The sequence below is a fragment of the Uloborus diversus genome, chromosome 7 (assembly GCF_026930045.1).
Source record: "Uloborus diversus isolate 005 chromosome 7, Udiv.v.3.1, whole genome shotgun sequence".
In the NCBI taxonomy this organism is placed as follows: domain Eukaryota; kingdom Metazoa; phylum Arthropoda; class Arachnida; order Araneae; family Uloboridae; genus Uloborus; species Uloborus diversus.
In genome coordinates, this window is record NC_072737.1 from 53,721,235 (window position 1) to 53,745,173 (window position 23,939).

At 31.9% G+C, this 23,939-nt stretch overlaps 1 protein-coding gene across 1 annotated transcript; it reads right to left on the reverse strand.

Annotated features, from left to right (window-relative positions):
• Positions 1-603: 603 nt before the first annotated feature.
• LOC129225996 (selenoprotein M-like) lies at positions 604-23,705 on the reverse strand. The gene is made up of 5 exons (XM_054860570.1): positions 23,486-23,705; positions 15,825-15,895; positions 13,098-13,176; positions 7,711-7,896; positions 604-1,495 (listed from the first exon to the last, which is right to left on the reverse strand). Exons 1-4 carry the CDS (start codon positions 23,570-23,572, stop codon positions 7,756-7,758), a joined length of 378 nt encoding a protein of 125 aa, XP_054716545.1. The 5' UTR covers positions 23,573-23,705; the 3' UTR covers positions 604-1,495; positions 7,711-7,755.
• Between the last annotated feature and the right edge of the window lie 234 nt (positions 23,706-23,939).

Genomic DNA, 23,939 nt, shown 5'->3' on the forward strand with positions numbered 1-23,939 from the left:
GTTGGTTCTCTTAGGTTTCATGGAGCAAGAGCCTTTATACTACACTAAACACATTATTGGGATGATGAGTAACTTTCTCATAGTGTAGTACTTTTAAATATGCAACATGTAAAAGTATTGCATTTCATTTAATTAATAAAAGTTATTTTTCATTTAAAACATTTTTTTTTCTCTCCATTTTAAAGTTACAATTATAAGGTATAAATTTTTTTGGAGAAAATCTAATTATCCGAATGGGATCCAGTCCCAATTGATTAGGATAATTGGGGTTCTACAGTACTTTAATTTTACATCAGTTTGGAAAAAGTTGATAAAATGCTAAGTTGATAAAATGATGACTGCATGGTATGACTAAAACATCATGCATCAGTTTAAATGAATTTTGTGAAACTGTAATTAATACATTTTTTTTAAAGTCATCTATTGTATGATGGTTAAAACCCTTAGAATCTAACTGAAACACACACTTCTATCAGTAAGCAATTTTCCGAATTACTTAAAATTATCTTATTTGAAACCTTGCATTGGAGGAATAGTTTTTTCATAAAAATTGAAGTGCTGTCTTGGGTGTGTGTTTGAAAAACAAAAATAAATCAAAGAAAATGTACTTGAATTTTAATTGCCAATAAAATTTTGATACAGAAAAAAATATGTTAAATTTCTATATTAGCATACATTAGCTATCATCAGATGAAGACCTTATAATTTTAATCAACATCGTCATTCTCTTATGGCTAATACAGAAATTTTGAACAAATATTTAATTTTTTGCATAAATTTTATGACAAATTGATGCACAACTTAAGATTATAAATATATGCTCAACGTTTCACTGAAATTTTATAACAGATCAAGAGTAATTTGAGGGTTACAGGTAATGCATTACATTTTTCAATGTTCACAATGTTAACATTTTGTTTCTGCAACTATATTGCAAATCAAGGGGGGGAAAGATATAAGAAATATGACCATATTGAATTATGTATCAATAATAATTAATGGTTATATTTCTTCTAGATTAATATTATAATGAAAATTTGTAAACACAGAATTGTTGGATGAATTTTGTCTTTAAAAAAAGCATTTTTTCAAGACAAAATACCTCAGGCAGTTAAATATGGGAAGTAATTAAAAATCACAGTCTAACATTACATATTAACTCAGATTAATAAACTGCATTTATATTTACAATATATTTTTTTTTAACACAAACTTTGGTATTAAAATATAACCAGTAATTTTAAAATTTTCACTGGCTGCTAAAATAACAGCATGATGTAATAAAACAAATTATCAAAAGAATTTTTGGATGAATGTGCTGGAACAAAATCACAGATATTTCCAAAACAGAAATGTTTTGCAATAAATGTTTTTTCTATACACATTATTTACAAACAGTTGAATTATATATATAAAAGAATCAAATGAATCCAGTTACCTATTCCTCAATTAACACAAGTCCAAATATATCACATTAACATTTCGTACAATTAACCTGAAAATAAATGAATATGATTACTTAATAGAAGGGCCTTGAAAAATAAGTTAATTCATTAAAACATTTATAAAAATAGGATAAAACAAGAGGAATAATACTAAAATATGAAATGTTTGTTTTAAACCTGTATTCAGAATAAACTAACATATAAATTTTCAACAATGAAATCAACTTATCACACTATCGAGTAATTTTTAGAAACAAAAACTGGGGTTAGAGGATTTATGAAACCCCAAGATCATGCAATTTTTGTTTGCATGAATTGAATACAGAACTCTAATCAAAATTTAAAACAACAAATGATATTTATTTAGCTCGGGAAAAAAATGAACTTAGAAAAAAGTAACTACAAAAAGGTGGTTGCAAAACAAAGGACAGGTATAATGTCCTCGTCAACGGGGTTGCCGACATACAAACATTATTCGAGGAGGGGGAAGACATTATGGGGATCTAGCAGTTGTAGTTACACAAGTTCCCTCCCCCTCCAAACAAAAGTACAGATTTTTAAACCTTGTTGTTTTACAAATTTCTATTGTGTGCAATTTATATCAACCATCAAAGTGTGACACGCCATTTTTAAGGTAGGAATACAGTGGACTGAACATTCTGAACATTCATGGGACTGAACAAAAGTGTTCAGATAATGGGGGTGTTCATTATAGAGAGAATTGGATAATGCATGTACATATGTATTCTATTGCGTTAATGGACTAATAGTACTTTGCCCAGTGAGCTGTACCAGTTACTGAGATAGAGGTGCTAAATTTTGGATTGGTGGCTAGTGCAATGTCTAATTCAACTCAGTAGGACTTAAACTCTTGTATTTATTCATTTATTTTTTAAAAGTTTAATGTAATATTTAACAATAAAATATTACAATACAGCCATCGGCACAATACCTTTAAAAAAAGGTAATGTTTAATCTGTCTTTGCATTGGGTATTCTTGTGCAAGGTACTCGTTGTCATCCAAGTGAAAATATTTTTGGGTAATTCTCAGTCATTTTGCTTGAAGGTAGTCATACTCTAAAGGCCTTGAATACAACTTAATACAATGGCTGGATTCTTGAAATACAGTTCAGTGTCAGAAATTTCAGGTTCATATTGCTGAGCTGTATGATTTCATGTGATGTAGTAATACGCAGGAAAATAATTTGTCTTCCTCTCCTCTCGATTTTTTCTTTAATGTCATTCAATCATTATGATAAAATGTGAAGGCATTTCAGAATTTCCAATTTGGTTCATAGGAATTCCCTAGTCCTGAGTGTGAACATATTCAGTATATAGAGAGGAAATTATTGATGGGGGTGAAAAATAGCATTCATAATACTGGAGTGTTCAGAGTACAGAGAGGTCAGCATTTGTTAAGTCTATGGAGTTTCGCCGGGACCATCAAAATGAGTTCAGAATATCGGGGAGTTCACATTACAGAGTGTTCATATAGAGGGAGTTCACTGTACTTGTATAAATTTAAAAGTTATACAAATTATGTACAAGTTTTCTGGTTGAATTAGACCATGTCACTTGACTTAAGGGACCTTTTTACAGTTCTATTTTGTGATGAACCAGGCAGAGTGATTTAAGGTAGGGACACTTGACTTGCAGGCAAGGGCACTTCAGAAAAAATTTCCTGTGGGAGAATTTTACTCATCTTAGCCATGGCCCTGGGCCATCCCAAAGGTTAACGTTAATGGTGTACCACTTAGACGACCCATCCTTTTTTTTTTTTTTCAAAAGTATAAATACAGGAAGAGAGACAGAGCAGATCAAGCGTCTGATTTAGGGTGGGGTCATTATTAGAACAGGGTGGCGACAGGAACTGTGAAAAAAAGTTCCCTGACTTTTCCCTGATTAAGTTCAAATTTCCCTGATTTACGTTACCAATAATAATGGTTTTCTTTCTTTGCCCTACTTGAAATCCATTGTATGTTTGTATAAAATTCAGTATTTTAAACGTTTTAAGTTGTGTAAATTTTAACTAAAGATATATTTTTAAAAGATGCTACTTTTTAAATAGAATGGTTAAAAAAAACATATCAAGTCAATTTTTTGGGATCAAAATCTACAAAACAGTACATTAAATTTTTCTACAATGGAAAGATTAGAGAAAATTAAAAAAAAAAAAAACTTTTCTTCCAGAAACCACTTAGCATAAAAATTTTAAGAAACTATTAAAATTACTCTTAAAAACATATGTGTATTTATGATAGAACTAAAAAGTAATTGAAATTATTTTGAACTAAGTTTTCAAACAGTATAATAATTGTTGCAAGAATAACAGGTAATAGTGAAAGAATAGAAGTAATGTAGTTATTCTTATATAACTAATTGACATATTTATGCAAAACAGATGAAACCATTTGACATCCATTCATAGGGAGCTTTTCTCTAATCAAGAACATAGGATTTAATGAATGAAGCATTTTAACAATAAAAAAATAAAGATATTTACTTAAGTACACAAGTTAACTCTATTTCAAATGATTTCAGTATGTAACATAAAAAAATCTTAGATTGCTTTTGTAACAAACAACTTTGAAATGCAAAAAAAAAAAGCAATTAGTTAATTTCAAAATATATAAAAGAAGAATACAAATTGGTTGTAAAATAAAAGAATCATTTAAGTCTAAAGAAAAGAAAAATCTTTATAATCTGCGGTGACAACAAATAGTATAACGGCAAAAAACAATTTTTTTTAATTGAAAGTTCAATTTTAGCAATTAAATTAAAAACACGAAGAAGTAATAACTTTTAAGCTTTTATAGTATTAATTCAAAAACCAAAGATTTCTTCTTGAAATCGTGATTACAGAACGCTAATTACTTCGAGACAATGGAATAAAGGCAAAGGAGCTAAGGCATTAATGAAGGCTTCCTCTTTGCCTGTATGGTTGTTAATTTTATGTAGCATTGAAAGCGTAAAAGGAAATTTCAAGCTAGGTAAAATAAAAAACCTAACAAACACAGAAGCAATTTTAGGAAGTACATCCTGTGGTTAATAAGTAAGATTCAATACTTTAACGTCGAGGAAAAAAGATGCACAAATATGCGGCAGTGTATAATCGCACCTCATAATTTTACTTTTTTTTTTTGAACAGACAATTGGCGAAAAATGCGTAGGGAATTAGAGTACTTAATTTTATAAAGCAAAAAAAAAAATTTTTTTTTCCTTCATAAAATCCATTTTCCCTGATTTTTTGTAATTTTTTCAAAATTCCCTGATATTTCCCTGACTTTTCCCTAATTAATAAAGTTCCCTGACTTTTCCCTGATCTCCCTGATCTGTCGCCACCCTGTAGAATATAAGCACACTAATCAGGAGAATACGTCATACATATTTATATGCGGGGAGAGATTACTGAAGGGCTTGCTGCAAAAAGGAGGTAGCTAAAATTTCAATAGGTCTGCATTAAACTTTAAAACACCAGCACTTTTTTTTTCTTTTTCATATTTTAATAACTCCCCTTGTACACTTTTCAATCTAGTTATAAATGAGAAGCCATATTTTTTTTAAAAAAATTTAGAATGTGACTCTGATTTGGTGTTTTGAGCTTTAATGCAGATATTTTTTAAATTGAAATTTGGAGCTACCTAATACCTATGCCTTGTAGCAAACCTGGCGACATAATCTTAGACATCAAAGTAACATTGTGCAGAAATGAAACCAAAGAATGGGGCCTCTCCCTCAGAAAACTATTGAAAGTGTGTAGAAAAACCCATAGATGATGGTTGGTGATGTTGGGGGAGAGGAGATTCAGATGCTCTTCCTAGTAAATTTTTCGCATTTTAAGTCTTAAAAACATGGTTGAAGAACATATTTGGTAAAATGTTAGAGAAAACATTAAAAATAAAGGAATTTAGCCCAGAAAATATTCGAAATTGAAGTTTTAGAAATGCAATTTCACACTATGTTTGATGATATTAGGGAAAAAGGCTTTCCCTTGGAAAGTATTTGAAAGTGATGTTTTTGAAAACACAACTGTACTCCATCTCTGATGATGTGAGGGGAAGGAATGGAATAGGGAACACCCCTTTGGAATTTTTGAAATAGAAATTTCAAAATAGAATTTCGGACGATCTTTGGTAATGTTAGGGAGAAGGGAGGTTTGCAAACCAACCTTTTTTTTTCAAAACATTAGTGTTAAAAATAGCATTTTGAGACCTTCTTTGGTAGCAATGGATTTCAGATAATTTTCCCTGGTAAACTTTTCCCTGGTAAAAAAAAAACTGATACTTTCCCTGTTTTTAAACTGAATTTTAGACAATCTTCAAATAGATTTTGACCATCTTCAAGGATGTTACGGGGAGGGAGAATTAGGTGGTTTTCTCCTGGAAATTTTTCTACCACAGTTCTAAAAACTGTCGGCCAGTTTTCACAACATTTAGAAAACAATCGGATTCGGAGCATTTTCCCCGAAATATTTTGAAATCGAAATTCTTAACTTGCAAACTTCAGACCCCCTTTCAGCGATGTTAGAGACAGGCGAGATTCAAAGGGTTAACCCTGAAAATGTTTTGAAATTAAAATCCTACCATAAGCTTTATTGGATAATGGGGAAGGGTGGGGTTTGGAGCTCCATCAAGGAAATTTTTTGAAACTGGAAGGCCTAAAAATGTGATTTGTGGCCACCTTTGATGAGCTTAAGGATGGAATTCGGTGCTCTCCTCCCGAAATTTTTAGAAATTTAAGTTCCTTAAATGCAATTTCAGTGTATCTTTGTTGACGGAATTTGACCTTTTTTTATGTGTAATTTTATAGCTAATACATCAATCACAAAAAAAGGCATTGCTCCCTAATGGCTACAGCCCTGGAGCCATGCAGTGGACATACATTGTTCACGGCTGTAAAATCTAAAAAAATTCTTAAAATCCCCACCAAATCCCCCACCCACCCACCCATATTTCATGCACCGTCAGAGCAGTCCTCTTAAATCCTGAAAAGGCATGTCTAGGCGGACAAGAAAATCCTTTAGTATATTAGATAGAATTTTTGGACTTTATATAGTTAGTTTTATAAAGTCCAACATATTCGTCAAAAAGTTTACAAATGAGGCAGTGAGAAGCAAAGGGATGTAAGTGCCAAAACTGAAAATTTCGAGATATCTAGTGCAAATGTTAGGAGAACCTCTTCTCTGTTGTGGGGCAAGAGATGGTACTAGTAACTCTGGTAGATGCTGCTATACAGCAAGATTTAGAAAAAAAATCAATAGAAGCCTACCTAGGATCTGATCTTTAAACACGTTTTACTCAAAACTTTAAATAATCCACTTACTTCCCTTTGCTTCTCACTACCTCAATTGTCATTGCACTCGTCAAGCAAAAATAAACTTAACTTCAAGTAAAGAACTACTCAAGCAAAAGCACTTGCCACTCCCTTCTAAAAAATGACACACGAACATAAATTATTGGGGTGTGAGCGAGCTCTTCCCCCTTCCTCCTAAGCTCCATAGAGTCGGCGCTAGTGCTTGTTAATGTAGGATGGTTTTTAATCCTGATGAAAACAGTGCTCCCACCCAGACCTTTTAGAAAAAATGTACAAATAAATAGAGAAATTACTGGTTACAAATCAAAATTTCTGACTGATTTAGTTGTTTAAAATTAAAAGTACAGATTTTGGAATAAGTGGTAAAACTTTAGTTTAAATAATTGTTGTTTATGTTTATTAAACACTAGATGACAAATCCAGGTCTTTTATTAAGCTATTGACTACAATGAACACCTTAATTATTTAGGGCGATTCTCGAAAAAATGTCTCCCGTGCGTAACGCTAAGTTTTTTAATTTATTCAAGTAACTATGAATTAAATATGGGGTTAACTGTTACGTTTTGATAGTATATTAAAGCATGTATTATTTCCCAACAGCATTATTTTTTGAAGGCTTTGGTTAGCTGGAAAAAATAATAAACTTAGTGTTACACATGGGACATTTTTTCGAGAATTGCCCTTAATATATATTATGCTATTCCACTGTCCTCCAAATAATTAAAAGTTTTTTTTTTTTTTTTTTTTGAGTTGGCTTTAATTTTGAAACAATTGAAATAATTTGAAAAAGATTTTTGTAAGACTAACCAAACATCGCTAAGACTAAAATTGCTTAGTACACACATAAAATTACTTTTTACATAGCTTAAAATGGCTGCCATGTTAAGAGGAATTTAAAAGCCTTGTATTTGGAATATAACAGTGAATTATTACTTTATAAACATTTACTTACTTGTGCACAGTCTTTGTGAAACAAATGAGGCTAAATTGGACTCGATTAAAGTTCCACATGAGCACTATACGGAGAATCTTTGAATTCTTCTGGTACTTCATCTTCTTCTGACTTCTTCATGTAAAAACCTTTCTTGAGTAACAACTCACGGCATTCAATTTGGTTCTTATCACTTAGTGGAATTCTCTGAAAATTCAAATAAAAATATAGAAGTCGGAGAGACACTATGACAATTTCATTATAACTAAATTTTATATAAAAACCAATAACACAAGATCAAACAAAAAATACAACCATAAAAAAAAAGAAATATTATTGGTAGGTTATACTTCTTTATTGATGAAAAATCTAAGATTTATTTCCCATAGTAATGCAAAATGTCAAATGTTTTACTAATTTCCAGAATTTGCTTCTTGAAGTTAAAAAAAACAGTTATTTTCTTCTGCATAACTGAATGGTGTTCTCACAAAAACTTTTTTCAGATACCAGTCATTTTCTTCTGCATAACTAAATGGTGACCCCACAAAAACTTTCTGTCCAGTGATTTTAATTACAACATTCTATGATTGGCAAACTATAGTGAATTCAGGGAGAAATGATAGCAGAAATAAACAAAGAGGGTTGCTGTTTGGGGGCAACATTTGCTACGTTCATGAGTTATTCGTTGGATTGGTGATTCTGTTCATGAACATTTCGCTAATCTGATTGGCAATTTTCACCAAACCCAGCGCCAAGCAAACAGTGGTATCGCCAAGGGTCAAATTACTTTATGTCCACTACCACCTCTTGCTGTAAGTTTGCATAGAAATTCACACGTCAATAATTGCCATAACTTATTCCAAATTAAATAGTCATCAAACAACAAATTGATTTCAAAATGTTTTTAAATTTCCCAAAATGACTTTGCCCCAGATGCTGTATTTTATGAGGGGGATAGGGCGAATATGATTATTTCATGGTTTGAGAGTGCACCAACCATTTAATCGCTCAGCTGTTGGTTAATATCAAGATATCAATGCTTACACGTTTTCTCAAAACTAGAAAATCACCCGTCATATGACAGGTGAAAATTGCTTCAACCATTGAAAGAAGCAATTGCTTTGTTTGGTGAAATTTTGGTGGTGAAATTTTAACCCTAACTCCAGTGGATTAACCCTAAACTCCAGTATATAGCATTCATTGTTGACCACTTTTTTGTTTCTTACTCTCCTAAAATGACCGTCCTACCAGTGAAACAGTTAAGTTAACGGACCCAGTTCAGTCTGGTCAAAATACAGCATTTATATTTCTTATTTTAAATGAAAATATTATGTCAAAAATTACAGCAAAATAAAGAAAAGATTCATGGGTCCCAGAAATATGTTTCTAACAAAAGAAGAAGAAAAAGAGAAGAATTTAAAGGATTATAATGAAAAGTCACACCAGTATACCAATAGTTAAATGTTCAAAGGTAAAAACTGAAGTAAAACCAAACTTTAACTAGAGATTTCTTGTATTTTACAACAAATAAGAAGAAATTGAGGATAGAAATCTAAAATATTACTATAGAATAACTTTTAAGTGTTGTCAAAAATATTAAAATTAAAAAAAAAAAAAAAGAAAAAAACTTGAGGCAGTTTTTCCAAAAATTTTACTTAAAATAAATAAAAATAAGGACATATCCAAGGAGGGAAAACAAAATCAGTCCTTGAACTCAACCGATGATGGCCTGCAATTGTCTTCTCAAGATTTCGTAAGAATGCTGGGGGAAATGCCCCATAGCCCTCTCTAGCAACACTCCCGAAAATATTCTAAAATTGCGTTTTTGGAACTTCAATTGCAAAAAACTGGCATTAGAGAGTCTCTGAACTCCATTTTTCCATATAGCACTTACCAAAAGATATCCTACAATCACATTGATAACAGGGTTGGTAAAAAAAACAATAATAATAATAATAAATAAAATAAAAGTTTTTTTTTTTTTTTTGGTTTAAATTAAGTTTTTTTGGTTTAAACCGGGTTTATTTGGTTTAAACACTATTTGTAAGAAAAATAATTTTATTTTAGGAAAATTATGAATATTCTATCAATTCATTGTTAAGGAATGCTTAGTATTCATATTTGTACCAAATTTCTTTGTAATTACTTAAATAATTAAGAGTAAAATCTTGTAATTTCATTCATATGTAGAAATTTTTCTAGGAAAATATTGTTTGAAAATCTTTTAACTAACAATACATAAATAGGTCTTGGTATAAATAATTAAAGAAATAATTTATGTGATAGTTCAGATATAATTAATTATGAATAACCAAGAATAAATTCTTGTAAATTAATTTCCTCATAATCATAGCTATCTACTATAAATAAAAAAATAAAAGCAAAATTAAAATCACGTATTCTTAAACATGGAAAGCATATTGCAGTATCTACAAATGAATTATAAGCCTGATCTACATTATACAACTATAAAAATCAAAGGATCAGCACATATATTTTTTTAAAGATTTAAAGAAAGTTACAAACCATGTAATTTATTTGCCTAATGTATCAATGGCAATAATTATAGAAACAGGACAAGTAGGTTTTAAGAAAATCATTATGTTTTATATTGTCGACATTAATTCTCCTGGTTTAATGCATTTAGGAATACTATTTTTTATCACAGAAAAAACAAATAATTAAAAGCCTCAGTATAAAAATACTCTTAACATATTTTAATAATGCTGACTGTCATAAAAATAAATGTCAATTGATTCGTCTACCATTCATACATGAGACTTTTATTATATTGGGATAAAAAAAGTTCTTTGCAAGGTGAAAATTTAGCATTAAATTTTTTTTATAAGAGCAATGAATTATATGAATATTTTCTGTTTTCATAATTTTATGTATTTTCTTTTCTTGCTCTGACTGCATCGTCTATCGGGGATGCAAAAAGTGTGCAGGTATTAGCACAATTTTATGTCTGCTCTAAGTGTTCTTGGTCTTCTTTAGTATTTTTTTCCTCTTGTCATTTAAATATTCTAACATTAAAATTTATATATTTATAAAATTACACTTTACATCGCTTCAATGGTACATAATCTCAATAAATCTTAAGTAATCAAGCAAATTAGATCGTAAATGAAGTTTTGGTTGAAATATGCTTTCTGGACTATTTTGAAATGCATAAGACTGAAAAATAATGATAACTGAATAAATAAAAAGAGCTACATGGATTTTTTCTCGGTATAATTTTAGAAAAACTTAGTGGGTCTGCCTTGTATATGTATGTGCCTAATAGGAAAGCTGCATTGATTTAAAAAAGAAAACCTATTTAGCAAACTTGCTTTACCTTGAAAGCTTTAAGTTTCTAAATTTATTAAATCTGTAATCTTTACATAGTATAAAATGAAGTCTCCAAAAAGCGTCTGTGTGTTTGAACTCGCAAAACTTGAGAACTACCTGGCTGATTTTGCTGAAATTTTCACAATTTGTTCCTTTAAGTCCTGAGAAGGTTTGCAGTCCACTTCGAAAAAAATTTGATGAATTGTTCTTTTTTTATTCCAATTTAGACCCAATTTTCACATAAATTTCCGAATATGGGGGTGAAAAATTACTTGCACATATTAATATTATATATCGCTAGAAAGAGTAGAATTTTCCGCGTTCTACTCAATTTGTTTCAATGTTTTTCCTTGATTATGGCGGGAGTTATTTACGTTTTTAGCTCCAATTTGTTTAGGTTTAGCCGAAATTTGGGCACTATTTTCTTCATTAAATAAATCAATAAAAAGTGAAGGAATTGTCCCACAGCTTTCTTTTTGACGCCATTGGAAAAAGCGACATTTTTTACTCCAGATCTATCTCGACCTTTGGTCGAAAAACTAAGCTTCTATCTCCAAAGAAAAAAAAGTTACAAGCCTTTTTAAATCAAATTCAAAAAATCGTATTTCCATTCAAATTGTTAACCATTTTCTTTCGCATTTTAATTCCTTAAACTTATTTTATTTTGTGTTTCCATGGTTATGCTTTTTAAATCCATCTTTCTCGATTTAATTTCTTAAAAGTATTTTAATATCTAACGTCATTGTTTGGAAGGGAAATTTTGCATGATGTTTTTATTTATTTAAGCCTGATTTTTGTATATACGTCACTTGACGCAATTTGTATTTTTAAGGAGGACCGGGCAAAGCAGCTAGTTTATTTATAAAGCTTTGTTTGTTTCTTTGCATCAATTAGATTTTACTCTTTGTAATAATATGTACAATTTAGAAAACATTTCGGAGAAAACGATGAAGTTTTTCCAAAAAAAAACATTTTTGAAAAAAAAAAAATAATAATAATAATAAACACTTGGCTTAAAAAAAAAAAAAAGACACTTGGTTTAAACCATGGTTTAATCCAAACAACCCTGGCTGATAAGCCTTTAATTTAAAAAGAATTCCAGGGAACTGCTCCTCTCAATGTCATTAAAGTTTTTCTTTCAACTAACCTAGGAGTTCAATTTTGAAAAATAACCTGCATTGATGATGCCTCTGAAATACAGTATATACTGCATGTATGAGTTTTATTTTAATATACAAATGTTTCGGCTGAATAAGCCAAATATTTTTTTATTATTATTACATTAAGAAAGTTTTATTCACTTAGAGCTTACTTTCAATGTTTGTAAAATTGCAGTTAAGCAAAGAATATAAAAAAATAATCGAGCTGTTAAAATCATATTGTTGTTTAACACAACAATAAAGAATTATTAAGCTGTTAGCCATGCTGCATTTTTGCAGTTAATCGATCATTTTACTAACTTTAAATATATATATATATATATATATATATATATATATATATATACTAGTGGTATCCGCACGGCTTTGTCTGTAGTTGAAAATTAATAGGTCATTTGGTTCGCCTGTATATTTACAAATAATGGATGACGAATTTCTCGCCAATTGGCTATGTTCATTTACTCTCCCATTCCACGTCATGATAATTTCGTAATTTACTCATCCATCTTATGATAATTTTGCTCCGGAAAATGTTCTTAAAATTGAAATAGGAAAGGAACAAAATCGAATTTTCGAAAAATCGCTTCGAGGTGCACACTCCCATGCTACAAACTATGCCAAACTTCATGAAAATCGGCCAAAAGGTCTAGCCGCTATGCGCGTCACAGAGATACAGACATCCTACAGACAGAGAGACTTTGAGCTTTATCATTAGTAAAAAGATTGTTTGTTACACTTATAAATTTAAAAAGAAGCAAAAATAAAATATTTTTCAAGTTATGTATATGGTTTACAATTACAAGTTAATTAAACGTTATAAATAAGATTTAATTGAGATATACTATTTTTCACAAAACTGAGGAATAAAACAAAATTTTAAACTGTTTTTGAATAATTCATTAAAATATAAATACTTACTTCTATTTCCTGCCCATCTTTATTCAAAAAAATAAGTTCAGGACTTGCTCCACCAATCTGTTTGAATTCTGCGTTATGGCTAAAAATTTATCAAGGATTACAACAAATATAGAAAAACATTAACATAAAGTGTTTCCTGATTTGCCTTCATTAAAATGAAAATAAACAAATCATCTTATTGTGATGTTCTGGAATAAAATTTAAAAAATAACTAAAATTAGTAGCTAAAATTGTATGATTAGTGAAAAGTATGTTAGACATAAGTCATTATGTAAGAAATTATTATTAGTATTATTTATTTTATTTATTTATTTTTATTTTATTTATTTATTTATTTTTTTTTTGATGTTCACAGATAATAAAATTTTAAGACCTTTTTATTTTTCAAAATATGTGTATTACATAGGCTTGCCAGACATCCTGATTTGACTGGGACAGCTCTGGTTTTCAGACAAAATCCCGATGTCCTGACCGGTTTACTTCACATCCCGGAAAAAGATCAATTTGATTACAAATGACCAAAAAGGTCTAAAAATAATTAACTTTAAAGAATTATTTTGGATAATTACTTTATGATTTGTAACATTAACTTGTAAAATAAACACCAGATTAGCTTGTGAGGATTTTTACAACAAGATTAAACCAAAAAAGACTCTAAAAAGGTCCTATAAAATGAAAAGTATAACTAAATATTGTTCAATTGTTTATTCCTCAATCAAAGTGTTTTTCTTACTAAAATAAGTTATAAATATTAGCATCTAAAGAGTGTAATATTTCAGTTTTATCTGCTTTTGTCATTTTTTACTATCCTTGTTTTAGGTTCATAATTAGTAACCATTTATTCGAAGCATTGAGCTTATAATTCAGCAAAGCCCTATAGAGCACTCTAAAAAACAGCCAAAGGTGCGTTGTACCCTTTTGAATACTACCGACACGGGGGAGAGGGGGTCGGAGTCCCGGTTGAACATGTGAGAAAAATCTGGAAAGTCTACTATTACACAATCTATGAGGGAAAAAATACATTTTCGTCCTTTCTTACTTTTGTTGGAAAAGAGCATAGATTGGAAGGTCTAAAAAATTAAATTAGTACATTTAAGACTAAAAAATCAATGACAGAAACTACTAAATGTATTATGTAGTAATTAGACTTTGCAACTGTTTATTTTGTCAAAAACAAAATTTTATATACACTGAAGTGACAAAATTCATGGGATAGCAATTTGCAAATATACAGATGGCAGTAGCATCGCGTAGAACAGGTATAAATGTGCAGTGTTTTCGCAGAGCTTTCATTTGTGTTCAAGTTGTTCATGTGAAGAGATTTTGACGTGATTATGACCGCACGACGGGAATTAACAGATTTTGAATGCGGAATGTTAGTTGGAGCTAGACGCATGGGTCATGCCATTTCGGATATCGTTAGGGAGTTCAACATTCCCAGGTCCACTGTGTCAAGAGTGTGCCGAGAGTATCGAATTTCAGGCATAACATCCCACCATGGACAGCGCAGTGGTCAACCGCGTGCACTTGACAACCGAGACCGGCGACGTCTGCGTACAGTTGTGAATGCTAACAGACAAGCAACACTGCGTCAAATAACCGCAGAAATCAATGTGGGACGTACGAGGGACGTGTCTGGTAGGACTGTGGGGCGAAATTTGTCTTCCTTGGGCTATGCCAGCAGAAGACCGACTCGAGTGCCTTTACTGACAGCACGACATCGCTTTCAGCGACTCTCGTGGTCACGTGAGCATATCGGTTGGTCCCTAGATGAATGGAAAACCGTGGCCTGGTCCCATGAGTCACGATTTCAGTTGCTAAGAGCTGATGGTAGGGTTCGAGTGTGGCGCAGACCCCACGAAGCCATGGACCCAAATTGTCAACAAGGCACTGTTCAAGCTGGTGGTGGCAGCATAATGGTGTGGGCTGTTTTTACATGGCATGGACTTGGTCCTCTGGTGCGACTGAACCAAACAGTGATTGGAAATGCTTATGTTCAGCTACTTGGAGATCACTTGCAGCCATTCATGGACTTCATGTACCCCAACAACGATGGGATTTTTATGGATGACAATGCACTATGTCACCGGTCCACAACTGTTCGCGATTGGTTTGAAGAACATTCTGGACAATTCCAGCGAATGATCTGGCCACCTAGATCGTCCGACATGAATCCCATCGAGCATTTATGGGACATCATCGAGAGGTCTGTTCGTGCCCAAAATCCTGCACCATCAACACTTTCTCAATTATGGACGTCTATAGAGACAGCATGGCTCAATATTCCTGCAGAAGACTTCCAACAACTTGTTGAGTCCATGCCTCGTCGAGTTGCTGCACTTCGCTGGGCGAAAGGAGGACCTACACGATATTAAGACGTATCCCATGACTTTTGTCACTTCAGTGTAAAAAGGTTGATTTGTTCAGATATTTTGATGAGAAAATTCCTTATCTATTGGAAAGCATAATTTAAAATACAGAAGATTTTCTGTATTTTTCTTTTAATCTGGTGGTTTTTATAATAATAGGTATAAGAAATAAAAGAATAAACAATAAAACACATAACACAGACAGAATTCATACATTATGCAACTTGATACATTCCAAACAAAAAACTAGATTATTTCTACTTTTTTAATCTATGAAGCATTAAAAGATAATAAAAAAACAAATAGATATAAAACAATTTCGCCATAGTACAAAATAAAATTGTATGAGAAAGGATACAATAAAGGGAGGTCACGGTATATGAACCGCTTCACCTCCGGCAGCCTATTCAAACGTCATCCGCCGCAGCTCTAATACAGAAAAAGATATTTATTACTAATAAGCAATGGTAAGATAACAATTAATATTCAACTGCATAGCTCTATTAAAATAAAAAGCAATTACAGTTGACCCTCCTTTTACGTGGGTTTATTTTACGCGATTTCGATTATACGCGGTTAAAGATTCGACTCCTTTATTTTATTTTACGCGGATGAGTTTCGGTTTTACGCGGATGCGGCAATGCAACCGGATAAAATTTTCCCCTCTTTAAAAATCCAAGCTCCCTAAAGATTGCAGATTACCTATAGTCAACTACATTTTGGCGTGCTAATAATCGAGCTTGGGCCACTGGACACATTTTATGTGATTGGTTCCAGAGCTCAGACTTAGATAAAATGAAAAGCTTTCTGCGAACACAAATCCTAACTGGAAAATTTTCTGCAAATAATTATTTTGCCTAACTCACCCTTGAATAAAAAAATTAAATTTATATTCAAATATGAAAGAGGCAAAAAAAGTGTTTTAAATCATTTAATTTTTTTTTATAATAATATATAATTTGCTTATTTTTCACCAACTGAAGAAAACTGCCAAAACCATTATTTTTTTACACATGTGCTTTAAAAGGCTTTTGGAGAAAGACTTTAACAGAAATAAACTCTGAGATTTTCTTAAAAATTCCCTTTAAAAAAAAATTTAAATCAACGTTAGCAGTTAGAAAAAAAAATTTCTGCAGAGCCAAAAACTTTCTGTGAATGCCGTTCGCGCGTTCCTCTATATTATGCAAGACTGCCAGAGCTCTTTCTAGAAGTAAAGTTATTGAACTCACACAGTTCAGAACTCATTGAAAGAAGAACTTTTAGGGATGAGAAAGGATGACAAAACAGACGAGGATACTGACATCGATGACACACAACCAAAATTGTTCACATTGAAAATTTTGCCATTCCTAGACAATTGAAAGGATTTTTCTAATTTGTTACTGAAGGAAGATTCTATCATTCAAATGACACAAGTGATCATATATGCGTTAATGCTCTGCAAAGAACTACAGAGAAAAATTCTTAGTGACTGCCAAAAGACTATCATAGCCAGCAGCTCCTTTATAAACAGAACACGAAATTAATGTTTTCTTTATGCATGTTGTGCATAGAAATCGATCTAAGTACACATTAAACTTATTATACAATTAGTCATCACTAGAATGATGTACTTTTTTATCCACGGAACCCACCCCCTACTTTAACACTACTATTAGGTCTCAATTTATGCAGTTTCAATTTATGCGGCATTTCCGTGGAACGTAACCGAAATGTAAATCGAGGGTCTACTGTACCACAAATTTAAGCAGTGAAATCACGTTACAGCGAACTCCAAGGGACCAATTAAAAAAATTTGCTGCTCCAGAATATTTGTTGTAATGAAATAGTTAAAACTTATAATTTTTCAAATCTGCACTTAAATATAACTATGTCTGCAACATTTATCAAACAACCTAAAATAAAAGTAAACATATATATTCTGAAAAACAAATATATTGCGCACTGAACTTCTATTCATTTGTCACTTTCACAAAATGTGTTAAGTCCCAGAGGACAATATAAGAAATTTTAATTTGTGAACGTCACTTAACCCCCGTACAAATTTGCAAGGTGCCTAAAGTTTAGCGCAAAAAAGTCGACTTGCACTAGGCTAGGGGGAAACTGCCTTTTGTTGTTACACACCAACTTTCATTTCACCATGAAGATTAACGGATTCTTGCAAATGGCACCCTTTTAACTTCGGCATGAACAGAACCTTAACTGGCTCCGTTTCAAAAGTACAAACGAAGTTCTCATGCTACGACTTGTTAAAGTCATTTTTTAGCTTCCGAAAACAGAATTAAGAAGAATATTTCAACTGACATTGAAAAAACATTTTGTTGTAACAAATTTTTGAAAAAAAAAATAGTTTCATTAAAACAAGTTTTTTTATACATTACCTTACTTAATGGATTTTAAAACGGGACTGAATGTTTTGTTCATTTAACAGATATTCTATCGTATCGTTATTTGTTGTTATCAGGATTTCATTGTATTTTAAAGATATTTATTTATTTTTGTTTTAACAGTAAAATCCCATAGGAATGAATTTTAAAGAACCATAAATTTTGCTTGTAGTAACAGGAATTCGTTATATATCAGAATTCAAGCAACGACAGTTAAAATGCATCTAAACAATAATTTTGTTAAAATGAATGTTTTGTTGCATTGGTGTTTGCTCTAATAAGATTTTACTATAATAAAGTTTAAGTGCTTGAAAACTTATCCCAATTAACAGATATATGATTGTTTATGAAACAAAAGCAGATTAGTTGTAATTATCAGAACTAAGTGTTAAACTTGAGAATCTTGGGAAAACCATAAGACCAGAAGATCCAGACATTTTGAAAGAAGAAATAGGTGCTTCTGTACATGTACATCAAGCATGATCAGTATAGTTTGTATAACGTACAGGGGTTGCTAAGTCAACTACAACAACCATAATCTGGAACGAACTTTGGATCATTGTTAGTCGGAACTATTCTCATTGCAGGATTGAAATCTTTTTCTAAGCCACAATCTGAGTAAGAAAATAAAATTTAAATCAAGGCATCACAGGATGATGCCTGAGACATAGTAAGATAAAAATATAAAGTATCTGTGCACAAAATAAAAAACTACCTGCATGCATGAATGTGCAGTCACATACAGGAAGACAATTCTTTTACTTAGGGCCGTTTGTTTTCAATCATGTATTCATGAAAGCAAAGTTAAAATTTATCTACCTACTTTGAAGATAATCAATGCATAAAAGTGGTTTTAATTAAAAGATTATCAGATGATGCACATGTCCACAGCAGCAAATGTATTTGCACACAACATGCATGTGCCCTTCTATATTATCTACCTACAGCCTGGCAGGGTATTAAATAAGGGTTTTGGCATCGCAGTTTGAGATTCAAAACGTATGGAACACGATTCAATATCATAAATTGCATCGAAAATTTTGTGATGCAAAAATAAAACATTTTTTTTATTGTTTTAGATGAGTAAACCGGGTACAAATGGTTAATTTTTTGAAATTTTCATGTTCTAACAGTCATTGTTCAAAACTTTTTAAATGCACATAAAACATATTACATTTCTTGAAACTTGTTTGTTTTCTTGTTGAAAATGTATTCTAACAAATGTCACAAAACTGCTTTTCAATTTTACAGAACTGCTCCATAATATCAAAATTTGAAAATATCATGAATATTTTGAGGAGCAATACTGCTCCTCAAAATAAATACTTTTTTCCCACACTGCGGCTTGGAATAAGTTTCATTAGGAGTAAAATGAAAATTACTTGGCATGTCATTTTGAGAGATCAGGAAGAGGCAACTGTAAAGTGCCTGAATTTTCAAAGTAACCAAGGTCAACCAAGAGGGAAATAGGGCTCGACCGATGGCATTTTTGGCCGATGGGCCGATGCCGATTGTTGGCCGATTGTTCAAAGACAGTCGATGGCCGATTGTTTTCCTCCAAATGGCCGATTGCCGATGGCCGATGCCGTCGGCCGATGGCAAAAAAAAAAAATCAAACAGAAATAAATGGATAAGATTATCAGGGATTTAAAGGATCGCTGATTCATTTCATTTTACTTTCTTTCTACGAATAAGGAATCGTATAATCACAAAAAAAAAAAAAAAAAAAAAAATCAGATTTCGACCTAAACTTCTATTTTACGATCACCCAGTTTAAAGTTCACAAGTTTTTCCGGCACATTTGTACATGCATATGTATTTAAGAACATATTGATATATCCGTTTTGAAAGCCTCCTCAGTTAATTATCGCAAATTCTCTTGTGATGTCTTCATGCGCGTAAACTTGCGTCACTCAAAAACGTTATGAAATAGTAAGTTGAAAACACATACTTACGTAGTATGATCTGAAAGTTCAGGACAAATTGTATACAACCTTACCCTGAGTAGTTCACATTACCGAAGCACATCTATCTACAAAATAGTCACCTTGGACGACTATGCACTTCTGCCAACGTTCGTATAGCTTTTCGAAGCACTCCTGGAAGACATTTTACGCAACCTCCTGTAAGGCCTCTTGCGTTGCTGCTTTTAACTTCATCGTGGGGAAGAAGGCGACTTTCATGTTGAGGATGCACGGTTCGATTGGTCAATACTCTGATATGACAAACAAATAACACAACGTTTCGTCCGACTTAGCTCCGTGTGACTTCTACCTGTTCCCAGCAAAAAAACACTTGCAAGGACGCCGTTTTCTTCCGTCAGGAGAAGATAAAGCTGCATCACAGAAGGTAGCAAAAAATGGCTTCCAGGAGTGTTTCCAAAAGTTATATGAACACTGGACGAAGTACATAGTCCCTCAAGGTGATCTTTTGAAGTTGGATGTGCTTCGGTAATATGAACTATTCTGGGTAAGGTTCTATACAGCTTGTCCCCGAACTTTTGGATCGCACTACGTACAATATGTATAGGGTGTAGTTATGCTTCTCCTTTTTTGACTGCTGTATGATGAAAGAGCAAGAACAACAGCAAAAAAAAAAAAAAAAAAAAAAGAAAGAAAGAAAAAAAAAAGGAAGAAAAACAAAAAGACTGTTTAATAACCAATTCATTTGTTTTTTTTTCTTTTTTCTTTTCTTTTAATTGAACATATAACTAAGATTTCAGTAATATTGTAGTAATGTATGGATTTAGGTACACTAAAATTAGTTTAAAAACATTAAATTATGTTGCTTAATCATTAAAAAAAAAGAATAAAACTATGAAACCGTCAACAAATTACGCAATTAAAGTGAAAAGATTGCACGTAGACATTTTTCAGTCATCAAATTAACCAAAAAAGGTAACAGGTAAATTACAATATTAAATCATAATAGGAATATTTTTGTACCTATTTAAAATTTATGAAAAGGAAAATTTGCATTTTTCATAAAAGCTATTACAGTGGCATACATTTTGCTGAAAAAAGAAATAGTCATAAAAAGAGCGAGGTTCTTAAAACGCAGCTATAATAAACAAACTCAATATTTACACCAAGTTAATAACTGAATAAATATACTACTTGATCTGATGTTTGCACACATAATATTGAACAATTTGATTGCTTAATATTTATGAAGCTTTACAAACAAGTTCAAATTCAATTTTTAAATTTAAGAATAACTTTCTGAAATTTAAAAAATTCCATAATAGAAAATCCTTGAAATGTTTCTATAAAAACGAAAATAACTTATTCATTGATTTTATATAAATACAAAAAAATATTTACTTACAACAGAAAAAACATCGATCACTATTAATGATGCAAAAAAGATGGCGCATTACGAAATATAGGTGAAACGAGTATGACAAATACGCAAAATGACATTTCTTGACCAAAATAAATAATCGCTATAAATATTTAAGAAATGCTCGAAACGACGAGGGAGGGTTAAGGGGGGAGGAGTCACCCACTGATTTTGGAGTAACTCACACTTCGGCCTCATTTTTTTAGTACAGAACCGCTACCACCAACGCCTTGGAAGAGTTTCTGAATCTACTTCAGCACTTCTGAAGAAAAAATTCAAAAGACCCTTTGATTTTCGAATTATGTCACCATTCAAAACGTCTTTAATCAATTTCTTACATTAATGCTCTAGATTATTTCTAAACAATAAATTAAGTTTGAAAAAAAATCTCTAATTTTATGAATGGTGTTACTTTAAAGAGCTCAGAAGTATTAGTTAGTACTAGAGTTTAATTTCAGAAATTGAGGGATTGGGAGGAGGGGCACGCAAGTGTTCTCGGAAATTCAAAAAATAGTCGTGAAAAATAGAGTTTAAAATAATCATAAACATGGAGCAGAAAAAAACTTTTAAAACTTGCACCGGAGTTTGTTTTGACGTGCAGTGGCGGATTTAAAATATAGCGAATGTTGCAATTGCACGGGAGGCCCCATAATTATAGGGGCACCGTAAGAGTTACAAAAATGCTTATGATAAATGTTTTACAACTTCCGTGATAGAGAAATAGGGCCCCAAAACGTATTTCGACGGGCCCCAAACTTGTAACTTTGCTGAAGCGATACAGAAAAGACTGCATTACTGTGATTCATATTACAAGTATTGAAAAATTAAAAATTTACCGTCGGTTCAACAGGAATCTACCAAAATGGCACAAAAACCGGTTTCACCATCTCATATTTGTTTCCATAATCTCCAATTCGGCAATATATCACCAAATGATTGTCAGTCTGAGAGGCTAGATTAGTTTTGCATTGAAATAAGTAATTAATAGCTATAAAAAGTACGTAAACCGGCTTTGCAGAACACCCGATCGAAAACAAAAAAGGAAGTGCACAACTGGAACGTACGCACACCCCACATGCGAAAACTTTACCTTCTACAGCTTACCATCTTAGAGTTATGACTTATGAGAGATATACGTACATCCAGCTGCAAGAAACAACGCAATAATTAACTTGTTTGGTAATCTGAATGCAGTATTAAAAACTCTTTCAGGGGTGACTAAAATAGAAATTCATACTGAAATTTAAGTAAACAATTTTATATGAAAACAATAACTCTCTTTACGTTGTATTAAAAAGTAAAACAGCAAAGGTTCTTTTTTTTTCAAAAACATCGGCCAATTCCATCGGCTTTTCGATGTATTTTAAGGCCGATGGACCGATGTTTCCCGCAAGTTAGCATCGGCCGCCGATGCCGATGGCTAAATTGTTGAACCATCGGCGCCGATGCATCGGTCGAGTCCTAGAGGGAAAACGAACTTATGCCTCGAGTACTGCCAAAGTGGCATCTCTTTTTGTCTCCAGATTAACCAGGGGGACAGATTATACAATTTGGTCTCATATTAGCTTCCCCTTGCGTTAATTAAGAAAAATGAATCGTCAGGATTAACAAGGAAATAAGCTCAAAAGTCATAAGTTTGAGAAGATTCAAAACGTATGGAACACGATTCAATATCATAATTGCATCGAAAATTTTGTGATGCAAAAATAAAACATTTTTTTTTATTGTTTTTTTTCACCACTTATATGTAAAGCAGCAATTGGAGATAATGTAGAGTTAAAAAAACAATTTTGACATCGTTTGGTCTTCATTCCCTTCTTAAACCTGAGGGTTCAATTTTATGAAAATCAAATTTTGTCAAATGGAATTTGGAGCACAATCTGTTTTTGTTTATATTGGAAGTGAAGGATCCGTACTCAAACTGGATTTTTTTCTGGTCAGATCCTTGATAAACAAAAAATCTACAAAACATAAAATTGAATTCAAGGAAAATATTAATGGCTAAAATATCATTCACTAAAAATTTTAGCATGCATAAAAACTTTTAGAAATACAGAGAAAGTCATCAAAATAATCGATCAACACACAGAATCAATGAATAATTTCCAATGTAACAGAGTGACTCAATTTCCAAAATTAGAAATAAAAAGAACAGAATCCAAAAACATGGAATATGATTTTCACTAGAAGCATAAATGACCACAGTAAAGCATAATTACTACATCAAAAAGTAACAGTTTGAAGGAGGAGAGGATTGAACAAATTACATTCATGCAACAATCAAGATTACCTCAACTCTGGCTTTAGCTATTCTACTATCAGAATATACGACAGCGATATACGAACTAAGAAAAAGAAAAGAAAGCCAGTTCTTCATAGCTAAATTAGTTGAAAAATCCTCTTTCGCTGTCACCAATTTCAAAAGCAAGCCGATTGAAAGCCGAATCTAAAGATGATGCCACTGCCCAATTGCCACTTCAATAAACTTCTTGAACCACGTAAGCCATCACAGACAGGCACCGCCTACTCTTGATTGATTCGTGGAATGAAACGTGGCAAGAAAATGCATTTTACTCATACAGCAACTACCACAAAGGAAGATTATGACATGGCTTTTGCTTCAAAAACGTTCTCAGGCATGTTTCGTCCTGTTGAAAAAGTTGAACATTCAAGATCAAAACATGAAACTTTCAGATTGCATATTGGACTCTGTCCATTGTGGCGCGTTTATAAACTCTTGATCT